The sequence below is a fragment of the Rhagoletis zephyria genome, unplaced genomic scaffold, assembly GCF_001687245.7.
Source record: "Rhagoletis zephyria isolate East Lansing unplaced genomic scaffold, Rhagoletis_zephyria_1.1 Rzeph_scaffold_04479, whole genome shotgun sequence".
In the NCBI taxonomy this organism is placed as follows: domain Eukaryota; kingdom Metazoa; phylum Arthropoda; class Insecta; order Diptera; family Tephritidae; genus Rhagoletis; species Rhagoletis zephyria.
Genome location: NW_016161562.1, coordinates 5,212 through 17,806, shown reverse-complemented (window position 1 = coordinate 17,806; position 12,595 = coordinate 5,212). Strand labels below are relative to the sequence as shown.

The window sequence follows — 12,595 nt, the reverse complement described above, 5'->3', positions numbered from 1 at the left end:
ATCTCGTCCGATTTAATGTACATACATATGTATATACCTGATAAAATGGTATTATATCTACTTCCATTTGGTGTATGAATTCTCTGCTCCAACTGACCCCTGTTTCATAAAGGTACTATTTTCAGACGTCATCAAAGTCAAAAATGAGCAATTATTACACAAACTGTAGATGGACCGAAAGCTAATTTTTTAAAATGGGACATACATGCTTTTACCACAGATTAGGATTCTGCGGACAAAAATACGTAAACATTGTCAGAATGGTTGCTCTGGAATGGACTATCTGTTTAAATAGTAGAAAGTGCTTATTTCAGCCAAAGTGCATGGGTGCGATTCTATATTATTTTCAAAGAAATGTGTTTTCAATTTGAAATTAAATTTGTTTGAATTATTTTAATAAATGTACCTTTTGCTGTAACGGAGTGTGTTTAAATTTTTTCTTTTGCATTGCCAAACTATAAAAAAGCATCTGCGAAGTGCAGACTGAAAGCGTACTTGAACGAAAAGTTGCCAAACACATATCGATGTAAAGCAAACCAGCCCCCGCTGCATCCCTTTTTCTATACTTCCGAACAAATTCTAAACTCGCCACCTTAGAGAAAGATTTCTAATGAACCTTTTTTCATCCTCTAGGACTTGGCAAAATTACGTATCACTAAACAGAAAAGGTTAGTTCAATCTTTTGAAAAAGGATCCCTTCAAAATTTTTCTTGCTTCTTGCATTAAAATATAATTTAAAAAAAAAGTGGATTTAGCTGCAACTTTTTACCATTTGATTTTGAACTGGTGAGATCTAGTTACCATCGGACTGGTCCGTTTTTGGCGATAAAGATTTAGTACGGAACTAGGTTTCCCTGCTGTGTGTAACTAATTTTGTAGATATAAATATGTATAGATATGTAGATGTAAGAGTGTTTAAATACATACGAATGTATGCGCATGACTTTACACATCCAATCCCAACAAAAATACGTACAGCTTTAGAAACAATTTCATGTGGTCACTTGCCAATTGGTGCATTCACCTGAAATTGTGCACAATTTTCCTTTTTTTTCCTTTTTTCATTTCCGTATCATTTTACTAGGACTATTTTTTTTTTTATTTTTTTGTGTGCCCTTAAAATTTCGGCTCAATTAGTTCAATTTGTGCAGGATTTGAATGAATGTAGTATCTATTAGGGATGTTGCGAATGTGGAATTTTAGACATCCGTGGATGCGAATGCCGATGTCAAGTATTTTTAAGTAACAATTAGAATCTGGCATAATGGCGAGATCGTTGTTTAAACAGCGCTTATAAGCCAAACCAGATGTGTCAGGCTTTTCTAAAGCTTTTTCAAAATAATTCTTCATTCTCATCCCTTTGGCTGTTTCAGAATTTGGGGAATATGTAACTTCATCAGCGTTTTTCGATTTTAGTTTTTGTAATTCATTTTCAATACTTTCTTCTTGTGCTTATAGCGAGCTAATTAGGTGGATATAGAAAATTAATTATTATTTTCCAGGAATGAAAATGTTGAGCAAAATTCTGTTTTCAAAGTCGTAGCCGCCAGCCGAATCGGATCGGAATATTGTTATTTAAAAGCAAAAAAGCACCCCGTTTTTTAGCAATTGAATTACGGATGATGAGGGTCTCAGATAGTTATGTATGTAGTTCTTATCGAATTAGACCTATAGTTTTTTAACTATTTGAGCATCGATTCTCTTTATAGCCAGACGAGCCGGAGAAGGAGCTTACCCTTTGACTTTAAATAGCAAAGAAGGGAGACGTAGGGGGACAGTTTTACCACAGAAGTTTTCAGCCAAGAATCCAATTTTATTCAACAATTTTTATTGAGTTTGAGACCGTTTTTAATGAAAAACTTATTGTGGAAAAGCAACAATAATTTAACAAAAAAATGGTAGAAGTGATAGCTATTTCGAAAATCACCACATTTCCTCATCAGACTTCTTTCAGTGGGATTCGTTCCAACGACTCCAGCTGACTCAGCCAGTTACCCACGCCCCGTGCTAAGTTCGCCTTGTAAATTCTTTTTGCTTTTTTTACTTTTTCATTTTTAAGGCCAACTACTTCATTAAAAACGGCCTCAAGCTCAATACAAATTGTTAAATATAATTGTCATAAGGCCATAAAATAAAAAAAAAAATAAAAAAGGATTCAATTCCATATTCCTATGAAAAAAAAAATTGATTGAGAAGTAAACAAAATTACTGTTTTTTTTTTTGAATTTTTGCTATAAATAAATTACCCAAAGAGCCCCGTTTTAATTTATACCTTCACTAATTTTGGAATTACTAAACCTAGATTTTTATTTTTATGCTATAAATCCAAAGCTCTCGAAAAACGATGACGATCTTGCTAAAAAGAGTTAAGCTTTATTCAATGATAGTCCTGAGCGAGGCTCTTTCGGTGACATAAAAATTTAAAAAATAGCAAATAAGAAAGTTACAGCAAAAAACGCAATTTAGCGGGTGCTTAAAAAAATTGTACACCCACAATTTTTTCTCGACATAAGTATTCAAATAAAACTGACATACGCTAAACGTTTATACGTGATACGCCTTAATGTACATACATAGAAGCCTATAATTGCCTTTTTACTCACCGGAAATAAACGCCTGGTGTACGCTGATCAATATCTGTGGGATAAATGCGCCCCACGCGACATTTCGAGAACCATATACCAATAAACGCGGGATCACGTCGCTTTGGCCAATCCTTGATGGGGAAAACAAGTGGATATGTTAGATATTCGGGTGGGTCTGAGAACTCCAAGTAGCCGTTGAGTGAAAGCTATAGAAATTGGTAATAATTGTATGAAGGTAAGTACATACTTATATGAAATATATATACATACATATGTAGACATGTATGTATGAAATTTGTATTATTCAACTCACCCGCGTATAATTGTAGATGAAACCAAAAAATGGCAAACGGAAATTCAAATTCTTATGCAACTGTGTCATCGAAGCATGTATATCGGATTGATAGTCACCACGGCCTCCATACATATCCTGATCGAAATACCAGTACATTAAATTCGAACGGATCTGCTGCAAACGTTGCGCGGTTATGGTATAACCACCAGCGGCGTGAGATGGTGTATTTGGTGGTGCGACAGGATTGTTGTTATTAGCTGGAAAAAAAATAAAGCGAAAGGACAAATATGAATAAGAGTCAGTTACATTTTTTAATAGTTAGTTTTTAAATAAGTTACAGGAAGCAGAGCTCAGACATCAGTTTTTGTGTTCTTTTTTATCTCTTATAAATCTAGACAATATACGAATAAATAAGTTGAGACACATAATTGTATCTCAACAAGCTCAAGTTTTCGATTCCCGACACATTGCCTCTCAGGCGTCAGATCTAGTCCTTCGATATTGAAGCACAAAAGCCATGCAGGCCAATCACAGTCAATTTTTTTTACCAAAAAAAAGTGACTATATAGCCTCAATACCACAAGTTGATGTAGTCCACATCCGCTCAATATCAGCAGGCATGCATGTCCAAAAAAAGTTGTAAATGTTGAGCACTCACCCCCGGGATTTTTCTAAATGGAATAAAAAAATAAACTTTTTTTTTTAAGATATTTACAACTGCCTCAAAACCCATGAAGTTTTCCATGTATTTTATATGGAAGAAGCACTTTTTCATAGAAATGATATAGAATTCTTGAAAATCAATATTTTTCTATCAGAAGACTCTATTTCTCTTCAGGACACTTCCAATTTTATTTTACCCTTTTTTAATGCTAACGATTTTTTATGGGTCCCCCATTACATATTTTGGACTTTTTGGGGGACCTTTAAAAATTAGTTAATATTAAAATATTCTGACCAAGTTTTGTTTTCCGAGCCCTTAAAAAAAAACTTATGGTATGTAAGCCTCAACCAAGTACTAGGATTAAGCCAGACGTCAGCCTTAGAGAGCCTAATATTGTGGCATGTCTTTACTTTATAATTTTTCTTTTAAGCATTAAGGGCCTGCCATTGCTCCAAGATATATAGCGTCGTTTAAAGTACAAACCGCGTAACTGACATTTGCTGCCAAAACTTGGATTTGCTGGCACAAGCTATTGGCTCGATCCTCTTCCATTCGTCCTGAAATATACTAGCCATAAATGCGATTGTTTAAAAAAAAGAGAACCGTTTTTAAATATGGGGGTTTTACTCTCTAGAAAATAATTTTTGCCACCTCTCATACCCGTTTTTTCCTTATCTTGATAAGCGGTTTTACATTTTTTGATAAGCGGTTTTGTACTTTAAACGACGATTTGTATGTATATGAGGCAGTGCATTCAAATCAACGTCATGTCAAGTATTCTAGAGAAAGCTTTCGTAAATGGCACAGCGATACAAGTCATTGAAAGTTGACAAGCAGATGAAGTTCTACTCTAAGACTCTGCTTCACAATACCACAAACGCATAGCTGATGATGGATGTTACTTGTATAAGTGCAAATCCGGAGGTAACTCACATTTTACCTTACCCTGTTTAAACTTAGGAGTTTTTTTCTAAATATAACACTTCCAAAGAAGGCTACTGTCCACGATTACTCCTAAATACTTTTCTTCGCAAGCTACATATCTGAATAACGAATCCTTTACGTCCAACTTGCATCTTCCAGTGAAGAGCCCAATGCCAGTTTTGGTTGAGTTCGCCGTCAGCCATGATATTAAATCTTGCCAACAATTGAGAGGGAAAGACCTGTGATGATACTGATCACATCGTCTGACCGTAGACGCCAGAGCCAGACAAGGGTCCGAGTAAGGAATATAGCCCGCTGCACACGACATACTTGCGGACTTCCATGTAACACAGATGGCCCTCTGCTCTAACATTTAACGAATTAAATTAACCATCACCGAATCTACAGTTATTCCCAAGCTGCTCGCATAATTTCTCCATCTAATGGATATGATGCAAGCAAATAATTAATAAAAACGCGATTCCCTACGAATGCGCAATTCCACCAATTTTTCAAGACATTACTGCATGCAGGACATCATGCTAATAAACGTAAAGCTTTCAGAGCTCATACAGTCATCTCTACCGTTTTAAAGGCGGGCCACCATGGTTGTTATAATCTTATACTTAAGCAATTCAAATGACACCGTGAAAATCTTTTTCGATAAACAAAGTCGGGGCAATATTTAAGATTTCGATCTTAACAATGACAGCTGTAGCATAACTCATAGCCTTAAAACTGTTCGTAAAATAAGGTATGATCTCCCTCACCAAATATCTAATTTTTTCCTTTTCCGAACCAGTGTTGCCAGGGCTTCAAAATAAAAAAGGTAGATCGGCCAAATAAAAAAGCTTAATGGCGCAAGAAAAGGTTAAAAAAAGGTCATTTTGAACACCATACCGTTTAATTAAACGATTTTAATAATAAAGGGGAGTCTATTTTAGGCTCTGAAAACCAATAGTCCCTAGAGACAAAGTAGTGGTACATTTGTCTTCATACATTACAATACGATTACAATCGTGAATATTTCAATTGAAGAGCAAATCGTATATACACGCAAATGAGGCAAACTAAACGGCGAAGTCGATTTCTATTTGTCAAACTTTTTAACTCGACACGGGTGCTTCAAAGCATACCTTCACCGTTTCATTTGCGTTTGTAAAATTCACCGTTTGTAAAATTGCGTAGCGTCATCACGCAATTAGCCAAACGGCTTCGTATCGACTCGCCGATGAGCTCGCCATCGGACAGGCCGCAAAAACCACTTGTATGTAAGTACATCTCGTTTCAAAATAAAACCCAAGTTTTAACAATATTTTTTTTTGTATTCAATTTTAGTAATTTTTTTTTTTTTAGTTTATTCGTTAACAAAAACTATATAAATCCAATTTAAAATTGAGTGCAATATATAAAAAAGCTTCCCTAAAACATCGGTAAAAACATCGATNATAAGGTATGATCTCCCTCACCAAATATCTAATTTTTTCCTTTTCCGAACCAGTGTTGCCAGGGCTTCAAAATAAAAAAGGTAGATCGGCCAAATAAAAAAGCTTAATGGCGCAAGAAAAGGTTAAAAAAAGGTCATTTTGAACACCATACCGTTTAATTAAACGATTTTAATAATAAAGGGGAGTCTATTTTAGGCTCTGAAAACCAATAGTCCCTAGAGACAAAGTAGTGGTACATTTGTCTTCATACATTACAATACGATTACAATCGTGAATATTTCAATTGAAGAGCAAATCGTATATACACGCAAATGAGGCAAACTAAACGGCGAAGTCGATTTCTATTTGTCAAACTTTTTAACTCGACACGGGTGCTTCAAAGCATACCTTCACCGTTTCATTTGCGTTTGTAAAATTCACCGTTTGTAAAATTGCGTAGCGTCATCACGCAATTAGCCAAACGGCTTCGTATCGACTCGCCGATGAGCTCGCCATCGGACAGGCCGCAAAAACCACTTGTATGTAAGTACATCTCGTTTCAAAATAAAACCCAAGTTTTAACAATATTTTTTTTTGTATTCAATTTTAGTAATTTTTTTTTTTTTAGTTTATTCGTTAACAAAAACTATATAAATCCAATTTAAAATTGAGTGCAATATATAAAAAAGCTTCCCTAAAACATCGGTAAAAACATCGATGTTTTAATTCGATACATCGATGTATTTTTTCGAAACATCGTTTCTTCAAACATCGCTAGTCTGATTGTGATTTACAACCTTACGATGATTGTCCTTTAATTTCAAAGATATGCGACAAAGAAAAAAACTAGACTGGCAACACAATTCCTAACCCATTCTATGAAAGTTCATTGAGTTACAAAAGAATTAAATATCCTTTCTTACAAAATCATTTATTTAAATTTAATATATACACTAATTTTGTTTTACTACAATACTATTATAGTTTACATGAATTTTAATCTTAAATACGACATTAAATTCTAGTCTTCTCATTTTAACATTCTTTCACTAAAGTTTTTCTTGCCAACCTTCTATTAGTTTTGTATGTCTTGTAAACGTGCGTGCAGTAGCAGGTTTCTTAATGCAGAGCCGGTTAAATATGAATCAAACGGCATACTACTTTCGGCAACTAAAAAATTCAATGAAGTTTGACAACCAACTCTAGGCTCCTTTGATTTGTTAGGGCATACAACAGCAACCGGTTTTGTTATATTTTCTGCACTTCTCGGCTTAGATATCGCTTTGCTGTCATTTTTCTGGAAGTACCCCAGTTTCAATGCTGATGGCACAGTTAAGTTCTCTATTGACCCAGTTATTGGTTGACCCTTCACCATTGGGCGTACTAGTCCAACTTTAGGCAATCGGGCCTTTTGCCGAAAACGCTTGAAATACTCTTCCAGAGGCGTAAATTCCACTGTTTTCTCGTCGTATTTAGTTCTGCAATAGCTTTGACTTCGTGGCGCTGAATACAGCTGTAGTTCATGCTGAGCCTGTATCCATTCCCATTTCTGGACTCTTGGTGCTGGTGGCGCTGTTAGCTCGTTGTCAGACTCGTTTGGGTAGTTGGTATAGAAAGTATTGTGGCTTGTTGTACTGTTGCTTAAACTTTCCAGTGTTGTTGCGGTGACGGCTAATCTTTTTAACGCTTCTCTTAGGCTTCGCAAATCTACTTCCAGCGTTTGTCGTAGGAAATCAAACGGTTCACAAGTAAAGTTTGTCCTGGCATCCATTCTTTTCTCGGTAAATAGGCTTTCGTTATTAATAGTCTGGCGAATGATTTGAGTTATTTAACACAGCAACTTGTGGCTCGTGAATGAAGTGCATGGTTGCTTACTAGCTTAATTTATACAAGTAATGCCAGCGCTATGAGCGGACAGGTATACAGGTATTTGGGTAATATCAGACTAAATGCGTTAATGAGTGCAGGTAGAGAATTTAATTAGCATTAACTACGTGTTGAGGAACACCTCAGGTCACTTTACCTTTAATAATTAACTAAACATTGTAAATGAGAATGCAGGCTACCAAAACCTTTTTTGTGCCAGCTGAGCCGGATTTTTGAATGTAAATTTTTAAGAAAGTGTTGAGAGAGTTTATTTTGGAACAAACGCTAACCCACAATTTCTTGGAAAGCTTTAGCAAACGGGTCAGAGCCACCTTTTTATATTCTTACTCTTTTTCACTATGATAACGACTTGCGGAAATACATATATCCCAGACCGTAAAAGCATTTGCCCATAAAGATTTATTCATCCATTTATTAAAGATTTTCTATAGAAAAGAAAATCTACTATATGTTCGTATAATTAACCGAGTTAAACGCATTTTTTTAACTTAACGTCTGAGAGTCGTGTACAAGTTTACGTCGCCTAAGGATGTCAATGAAAACACTTTTTCAAACTTTCTCTTATTTTCAACATTTTTTAAAGAAAAGTATTACTTATTTAATAGGGAAAAATCAAACCTAGTTTTGTGATTTTGAGAGAGGGAGAATAAAATTCTAAACGTACGTTATCTCAGCAGGGTTAAAGAAAAATTAATATGGAGGGTCATAATTAGAGCAATGGAAGCTAGATCTACAATTTTTATAACTGTTGTCTACCTGTATGTTTGTACGCGCATCACTCGAAAACTAATACAGGAAATTGAATACGGTTTTCACCGATCTATTTTCAGAGGTCTAACTTAAAATATAGGTAGAAAAAAATTAGAGGTACCACGTGTTTGAAAGTTTAAGTAAATTGATAAGATAAAGTAAATATTGCAATATGGCTGTCAAAAGAAAGAGGTTTAAGAAGGCTTACAGCCGAAAATATTTTCGCGGAGGTTCCCACATGTTTGAAAATTGTATTTTAATTTAATTGATAATGTAAATTGAATATTGCAATACAGGTATCAAATTGAAAAGGTTTAGGAAAAGTTTATTGCCGAAAATATGTTTTAAGAGGTTTGCCACTTGTTTGAAAAATTATATTCAATTAAATTGATAAAAATAAAACAATACAATACTGATATCAAACAACACATAAATACACTTACAAATAAAAAGAGATAGAACTTCATTTGCTACCGGGTGATAGATCGCCACTCTAGCCAGTTATGAACCTAAGTATAATTTTGTAATCAATTCACACATAAGTAAGTGGTTGTGCGTTTCATATTGTAATGATTTAGAAATGAATACAAAATATTCGTTAGCTTCAGAAATCCATACGCACAGTTTTTAGTTAGATAAATCCACCTTTTTCAACGCCACAAATTTAAATAGAATCACATGCGGAAAGCAAAAATTTTGTAAAGCGTTGAAGAAGTAATTAAAAGTAATTTTTTTGTTTTATTAAGAAATTCGTATTGGTAGGAATTAAACTTAGATTTCTGTATTCGTTATTAAATATGTATTTACTCTTTCGTTGCGAGTTGCAAGAAACAAACTAAAAATAAAACGCTATTTTTAATTAACCATATTGCGGTCTTTAAAGTTGCAAGGGATGAAGGATTAATTAAGCTATTAAAGTACCGCATATTGTTAAACAGAGCAGACAAATTTTCATTTAATCATCAAAACTTATTTTATAGCTTTCGAAGTACATATGCCTCTTCAACACACTTATCCAAGTTTTTTTTTCTAAACATCAGCACACTTTTTATAAGTGCCCTCCGGTGTAGCCTTTAATTTTTTCAACGATTTACTTAGTTTTATGGCTTCAATTGACTCAAAATTAATAACACGTAAAAGCCTGATTATGGCATTTTAAGTGAGAGCTATAAGCTACGTTAAGTCGCCATAATCAGACCATAACTCTCAAGCGGCTTTAGCGGGATTTTTCGGATTATGGTATTGCAGTTATGCCGTATTTTATGAATTTTTAATTACCTACATGTGAGCTAGAGTTGGGCACATTAGATCTTTTGAGTGAACCGTTCAGTTGGAGTTAGTTAGTTCATATAGTTCAATTGACGAATACATTTACATATCGACAACTGAGTGAAAGACCGACCTATCTCAACAGCTAGTTCGAAAAGGCCCTATCTCAGAAAACTTTTCAAAGACGCCCTATCTCAGAATTTGGTTGAAGAACGCTCTATTTTAGACTTCGATTGAAAAGGGCATGTCTCACAATACTTTTTAAGGAAACCCTATTTCAGAATTCGGTTCAAAAACGCCCTATCTCAACATATTTTCAATATATTTTCAGTTGGGATACGGCGTTTTTAAACCAAATTCTGATATAAGGCGTTCTTAAACCAAATTCTTAAATGGGGGATCTTGAAAAGTATTCTAATATAGAGCGTTTTCGAACTGACGACCAAGTTACATAGGTCGATCTTCCACTCAGTTGTCGATATGGTATTTGAAACATATTTTTGCTGTCATAGCGTTCAGGCCAAGAATATTTGGATCGCGATCCAAAATGAAAAATAGTAACACTGACAAATTGAGTTCAATAAAAAGGCCGAACTATGAACTAGTTCACAGGAGATGACGTAGTTCTTTAGTTCAAGAACTAACCAAGCCTAATTTGAGTCGTTTATTTTGAAAGTGACATATTAGGTCATTTCATGCCGTTTGACTTCATTCATCATTTACCTGTATTTGAACGCGTCTGTTGTTCGTTAAACTTTCATCAGCTAAAGTTGACAATTTTTACCCATTATTTTATTTATGACCATGATTTAATTATTTACGGGTATTGTCTACCCAGAGAGTTTTGCTTCACTTCCAAATTCGCGATTCCTTATTTTCATTTTGATGCATTTAAGCTGATACCAGATACAACTTTGTGGCTTTGCGTGGCATTTATAACTTTGGCAGCAAAGCGCCAGATGCAAAAGGTATGCAACAATGAACACCAAGTAAACAATTTTGTACTGCTTTTTGGCTCGTTAAAATTGCTGTGGATTTTACATATATATTTAGCTTTAAAAATATCAGCAATATAATTAAATTTTATGTTTCTGCATGAAAACTCCACTTTGGACGAAACAAAATAAATATTAAGCCAGCTGATTGTCAATGCGCGCAAAAAGATGGGACTTGGCCGTCTTTTCGCTACGCGCTGCAGCTGAAACGTTCAATGTGGCATGCTTTGTGCATTTTCATACACTTCATCTTATCTGCCAAAGCGAATCTGTCACGCAAAGAGAAGCAAGCGTTTTATCTGGCATCAGCTTTAAGTGTTGCTTAATTTATTTTAGTTGGCTTTGCTTTTTGTTTTTGCTCAATTTAATTTTTATCACTTTTCAAAACAAAAAACCAACAATTGGAAAGAGGTATAAAGATTTTGAACTTCTTTACTAAACAAATGATTTTTTTTAGAATATGTTTGAGTATGCAGTTTAATAGCTCATGAAATCCTAGGGCAATAATGTGCAAGTTTTAAATTGCTAAAGAATCGCGTTGATTTTTATTACATTTTTTTCTGACTGCGTGACGCATTTTTTTCCATACAAAAAAAAATCGAATATATTTTGTATGGAAAAAAATTTTTACGCTCTAAAAAATCTAAAAATCTGAATAACTTGAAAATTTAGCTGAAAATTTGAAGATTTTTTTTTTATAATTTTTGCACAAAGTGGAAACGTGAATTTATATGGTGTTTATTATACATATAATGAGCTAGATTTTATGGAAAAATAATAAACATTAAATAAGCATAAGAAAATAGCCAAAGTTGATCAAAATGCCGATGACTTAATCAGCTGATCACAAATGTAGATATGGGTGAGGCGATTGAACGGCCTTTCAACTAATCGCTTCCAATGAAATGCCCTTCAATTTTTGCTTCAACTAATCGCCTCATGTAAACACCGTATAACCAACAATTTAAACACTAGAAGTGGAAATGACTTATATGCAGTGTTGCCGTTTTAGCCCTTTGGTGGCTAAATTTGGCTACCAAATTCTTTTTTTGGCCACAAAAATTTGAAATTGCCCCTAGCCCTTTTTTTAGCCCTTTTCAAAATTTATTCATCAGTGACATTAAATTTGTTTTAATGATTTTCATGAATTTAACTCTTCGCTCATAAAGCGAACGCCTTTCCTTTAAGGCAAGTAAACATATGTCTATGTATGTTCCTTACGTTTCTGGGCCGTTATCTTATCCGTTAACGATTTAACTATACTTTAAAATAGGTAAGTTGGCGGCCCTTAATATGCTTTATGTGTTACACAAAAAGTTTTTTTGTTGAATAAAATATTAATTCTTTTCAGAGTTCATTGTTTTTCTATACCAGTAATTATAGAAAATGTTTGCGTGTATACTTACATATTTATACTAGCAGTACCCCGGTGTGCTTCTCTATACCAAATATTGAAAAACGAATGAAAAGTCCTGGAATTTTTCTATATGAAAATTTATCATTTGTTTTATTTCAAAATTTTTGATTCTTTATTTTAAATCTTAATCCAACACATTTGGATATACAACATTTTTTGTTTTTCCATCTTGGGTATGAACAAATAAACAATTTGGAATGCCAACTCTTGAACAGGCCAGGTATAGCTACCAATTCCAGTAATCTATCACAAATATTTCAAGAGATATACCAGATGAACATTTTTGTTAGTACGGGTGGTGCCACTCCCCCTTTTCCGAATTCGAGGAAACACAAACACAAACCATCTGCATAATAGCCCGACTATGCCGTATAAATTTGGT

General features: G+C 34.2%; 1 protein-coding gene across 9 annotated transcripts in view; it reads right to left on the bottom strand.

Moving 5' to 3' along the window:
• mesh (sushi domain containing 2 mesh) overlaps positions 1-12,595 on the bottom strand; it is a 49,313-nt gene that overhangs the window by 32,487 nt on the left and 4,231 nt on the right. For all 9 annotated transcript variants that reach the window (XM_017626194.1, XM_017626192.1, XM_017626190.1 and 6 more), the window contains exons 3-4: positions 2,899-3,137; positions 2,604-2,791 (exon numbers count right to left, since the gene is read on the bottom strand). In XM_017626194.1, the coding sequence (XP_017481683.1) occupies positions 2,604-2,791; positions 2,899-3,137 (427 nt within the window). The remainder of the gene's footprint in view (positions 1-2,603; positions 2,792-2,898; positions 3,138-12,595) is intronic.